Source organism: Rhincodon typus, chromosome 12 (assembly GCF_021869965.1).
Source record: "Rhincodon typus isolate 14 chromosome 12, sRhiTyp1.1, whole genome shotgun sequence".
In the NCBI taxonomy this organism is placed as follows: domain Eukaryota; kingdom Metazoa; phylum Chordata; class Chondrichthyes; order Orectolobiformes; family Rhincodontidae; genus Rhincodon; species Rhincodon typus.
The window spans coordinates 2,324,633-2,329,773 of NC_063343.1; the positions used below are offsets into that span (position 1 = coordinate 2,324,633).

The 5,141-nt window shown below is 43.8% G+C and overlaps 1 protein-coding gene across 4 annotated transcripts in view; it reads left to right on the plus strand.

The window, feature by feature from the left end:
* The first annotated feature begins 250 nt into the window (after positions 1–250).
* LOC109927360 (matrin-3-like) overlaps positions 251–5,141 on the plus strand; it is a 52,953-nt gene continuing 48,062 nt past the window's right edge. For 2 of the 4 annotated variants that reach the window (XM_048603390.1, XM_048603391.1), the window contains exon 1: positions 289–351. Coding sequence is in view for 1 of the 4 variants with exons in the window: in XM_048603392.1 (XP_048459349.1) it covers positions 292–351 (60 nt within the window). In the remaining 3 variants the exon portion in view is untranslated. Of the gene's footprint in view, positions 352–5,141 lie in introns of all 4 variants that reach the window. The other 2 variants (XM_048603392.1, XM_048603393.1) reach the window with 2 other exon arrangements.

Below are 5,141 nucleotides of genomic sequence, written 5' to 3' on the forward strand. Positions count from 1 at the left end.
GGAGCCAAGCGTGCGTCGTCTGGTGACCTTGGTTTTGGCCGGGGAGGGAGGGAGGGGGCTGCGCGTGCGCAGTGACGTTGTCTGCGGCCATCGGTGTTGTCGGCGGGAGCTGCGCGTGCGCAGCGTCTGGATCTCTTTTCGGGGGTGGGAGATGCAGCCGTGTGCGCGTGCGCGGTGTTGTGTTCCCCATTCGGGGGAGGGAGACGAGGCTGCGTGCGCAGTGTTGTGGTCTCCCGCTTGGAGGGGGCGGGCGAAGAAGCGGTGTGCGCGTGCGCACTGTCGTTGTTTCGGATGTGTCGGAGAGGGCTGCGCGTGCGCACACCGTTTAGTCAGGAGGACGGGTTGCTCGAGGTAAGAAAGCGGGAGGAGAATGGCGAAGTGAAATGAAGCAGAAAGCCGAGGGGAAAGGGGCTGCTGGGTGTCTCCGGCGGGCACGGGACGGAGGGAGGAAGGGGAGAGATGTTTCGGGCCGGCCCTCTGCCATGGACTAGGGAGTTGCTGTGTCCGTCTTCCTCTAGACCCGGGGTTTGGCGGGTGGGGGGCTTTGTCATTTTCTCACTGGTCGAGCCGGCGCCATTTTGTTTGTGTCGATGGAGAGAAAGGATGACAAAATGCCGCAAATGAAAACAAAAACCGCCGCTAAACTAACCACTGAAACATAACACTGGGCTGTTAGTGAAATTTACGGGGAGCGGAGAAGATCAGGGATATCTGTAACCCCCGCCCCCCGGGGGAAGCTCGAGGAAAGTGGGTAGTGAAGGAATTAATGGTGGAAGGGAGAGATTGAACCTGGGGAAAACCTCAGGACTAAAATGGTTACATCCTGAGCGAGACCCAGCAGCGGGAGGCGAAAACATGATGGCAATGTGTGTTTAAGAGGAAGGGCAATCTGGGGAAGGGATAGAAATTGAGAAATCAAAGTGAAAATGGGAAATGTTTTGGAGAGAGCGGGCTGACTGAAACGGGAAAGAGTCCTTTCACCCCTGATCATATTGATTGAGATCTTGGCCAATCTTTTTTAACTCCATCCACTTGTTTATGATTTGATTCTATGCTAGCAGAATAAAATATCTAATTATTTAGTCTAGAATCTACTGTTTGTGAAAGAGAGTTCTATAGCACTTAACACTTGTGTGCAATGAGCTGGTCCTTTCCTCAGAGATTAGGTTTTGATTTTAATTCTTTGTCCCTTTGCTTTGGACACTGTTTACCACTTTTTGAAATGTTTTCAAAAAACTCAAATCAGCCTTAACCTATAGAGACCGCATCAATCATCTGAAGATCTGAGACATGCTAGTATTCCACAGATCTGCATTCCTTTCAAGGCTGTGTAAGATGGGGTGTGCAGAATAGTTTGTTTTTCTTTTCAAATCATATTAAAACCCTGGATTTAATGGGTTTCTTTTCCTTGCCATATGCCTTGCTGCAACTGATCCTTCCCATTCAGGGCAGTTAGGGGTTAGCACGAATACACCAGTGGCAGCATTCTTTCACATGTAAGTCTTGGAGTAGTTCTTGAACCTGGGCCTTCTGGTTCAGACACTGGGTAGCCAGCGATTTCCCGTCCCCTCTAATGACTCCAGATAAGGCTTGATCTCGAGCCTATCATTCCATTTCCCTTTTTGATTACTTTTCAAATCTGATCTGACATTTTAGTGGTCTGTAGCCGCGAAACCCTTGATCTTTGGATGAATGCTGTATTGTGTTGTCAAATCATTAATAAATTTAGTCAATAGTTGAGATCCCAACACCAATCCTTGTAAAACACCACAAGCCACTTCCTCCAATTTGAGTACTCACCTACTGTTTTGTCTTCCGCCTAACCAGTCTTCTTTTCAGATAACTAATTTGGGTTTGTGAAGTTAGATGAAGGATGGGTTGGGGAATTTGGATTGGGAAGTGGATAGGATGTAGAAAAGAGGGAAAAGGCAACAAAGTGCTCATTTGTTTTTGGAGAATAAAGGGACCTGGAGTACATCAAATGGAGAATGCATTTAAGACAATATCTGAAAAATACATTCTGGGACCAAACAAGTGACAGACCTGGTAATATGTAACAGGACAAGATTAAATAATGGCCTCATAGTGAAGGATCCTTTTAAGGAAAAGTGAACATAACAAAAATTTCACATTCAGTTTAAGGATGAGAAATTTGGGCCTAAAGCTACCATCCTAATGAAAACAATTACAAAGGTATGAAGGTATCTTTAGCTGAATTTGGGTGGAAAAATGGGTAGAAAATTAGTGGCAGACATTTAAGGGCATGTTTCCTAAGTCTCAACAAAGATATCTAAATTGAGAAAGGAAGATGATGCAAGGAGGATGTGGATAACTAAGAAACTTAAAGGATAGTTTCAAACTAAGAGAACATGTTGACATTGCTGTAAAAATTGGTGTTGGTCAGAGGATTGGGATATTTTTTGACTAAGGTAATAATAGAGTAATTAGAATAAGACAGTAATATGTTTCTATTGTATATAAAAAGCAAACAAGTGTTTTGTACCTGTCTTCACAGTGAACGATGCAAAAGGTATCCCAAGAAGAGTCAAGGGCGGAAGTGGGGTGGGAGGGAACTTGATCACTGGAGGAAATAGTACTAGTGAAACAAATGAGACCAATGGCTGATAAGTCCCCCTTTGACTTGATGGTCTGCATTCTAGGTTTTTAAAGAAAGTGATTGTAGAGATGGCGGATATCAGTTGTAATTTTGCAAAATTTCATTGGCTGTGGCAAGGTCCCACTGGATTAGTAAACTGCATGTAACACAAACATTCATGAAAGAAGATAGCAGGAAACTGTTATGCCAGTAAGTGTAAATCTGTCAATGGTTAAATGGAAGAATTGACTAGTAAAGAAGTAGGATAATTTTGCGGAGGAATATAAGTTATTTGACGATATAATAAGCAGCTTGAATAAAGGGGAACCAGCAGATGTAATGTAGTTGGATATCCAGAATGCATTTGATGATGTTCCACATAAAAGTTTACGATGTAACATAAGAGCTGATGGTGTTGGGATATTAGCTAACTGATAGGAAACAAATTCAGGGTGAATTAATTATTTTCAATTTGGCAAACAATAACCAGTGGGGTGTTGCAGGGATCAGTGCTTGGGTCTGAACTATTTACAATTCACAATATTGACTTGGATGAAAGATCAGACTGTTTTGTAAGCCACATTTACTGATGATACAAAGATAGGTAGGTAGACAGGTGAGCAGCAGATAAAGAAACTGAAAAGGATCAAGACCAAGCGGAGACTCGGGGACCACTTTATATAACACCTACACTGGGTTCGCGACAAACAACAACACCATCCAGTCGCGAACCACTTCAACTCCTCCCTCCCTCACTCCCTGGACGACATGTCCATCCTGGGCCTCCTCCAGTGTCACAACGACACCACCCGGAAACTGGAGGAGCAGCACCTCATATTCCGCGTTGGAAGCCTACAATCCAATGGTCTCAATGTGGACTCTACTAGCTTCAAAATCTCCCTACCCCCGGCCTCATCCCAAGACCAACCCTCCCTCTCATCCCTGCCTCCTTGACCTGTCCGTCTTCTCTCCCACCTATCCGCTCCACCCACGCACTGACCAATCCCCACCGCTACCTACCTGCTATCACCATCCCACCTACCTTCCACAGTCCAACCCCACCTTTCTATTTATTTCAGAGCCCTCTTCCCCTCCCCCATTTCTGAAGAAGAGTCCTGACCGGAAATGTCAGCTTTCCTGCACCTCTGACGCTGCCTGGCCTGCTGCATTCCTCCAGCTCCACACTGTGTTATCTCAGACTCCAGCATCGGCAGTTCTTACTATCTCTGAAAAGGAATATAGATGAGTTAAGTGAATGGACAAAGCAAAATGACGTGGAATTATAATGTGTGTGAGTGAGATTGTCAACTTTGGTAGGAAGACTAGAAAAACAACATTATTTAAATGGAAACTGTCTTTAGAATACTGTAGTATAAAAGGAACTGAGTGTCCTTCTCCATGAAGAACAAGTTAGTGTGGGGTGCAGCAGATAATTAGGTAGGCAATTAGAATGTTGGCCAACATTAGAAGGATGTGGAGCACATTGGGAAGTTTTGGCACAAGTGTGTGGTGTAATCACGTGTAGTACTGTGTACAGTACTGATTTGGTTTCCTTTGAGGGATATACCTGCATTCAAAGCAGCTCAGAAAAGGTTTGCTGAACTTCTTGGGATAAAGGAGTTGTCTTGTGAGGAAAGATTGAGCAGAGTCAGTCGATACTCATCAAAGTTTTAAAGAATGAAAGGTGTTTTTATTGAAACATTTGGTATTCTTAGAGCCTTGACAAGATAGATATTAGAAGATGTTTGCATCTAGAATTAGGGGCCATTGTATAAAAATAAAGGGTCTCCCATTTAAAACTCTGGGTCAAGAAAAGACTTGTTCTTGAAGCTATCAGATTACGTGTTGACACGCAATGTTCTCACAAGAATGATGCATTCATTGGATGAGGTGCTGAAGTGCATCTTGGGAACGAATCCAGGCTAGTTGGCACTGTCCAGAGATGAGATGAGAGGAGAAATAGGCGAAGTTGAGGGGGAAAGATCAGATTTTGTTCGTGATTTGCAGATTTGTTTGGTTCTACACATTCCGCCATTCTCGCTCATGCTTAACAATTTTGCCACATCAAAATGATGGGGTTATACTTTTATTAACATACTCATAAATTTCCTGCTTCATTATATTGTGGTGTCCCTAAGACTGGTTTAACAAAAAGTCATTTGGATATAAATTCTGGTAACTAAGTGTAATCACATTCACGAATGAAAACTGCATTTTAGTAGAATTTGGATTTAAAAACAATTATTTACCAATGTTGATCATTCGACTTTAGTGATCAGTAACTTTGATAAACGGCCTTTGGCGTATACACGTGACTTCAATATTCTTACCCTGCATTCAGATGCTCTTCATAATAAGAGATAGTAGGAACTGCAGATGCTGGAGAATCCGAGACAACAAGGTGTAGAGCTGGATGAACACAGCAGGCCAAGCAGCGTCATTGGAGCAGAAAGGCTGACGGTCCGGTGAAGGGCCTAGGCCTGAAACATCAGCCTTTCTGCTCCTATGATGCTGCTTGGCCTGCTGTGTTCATCCAGCTCTTCAT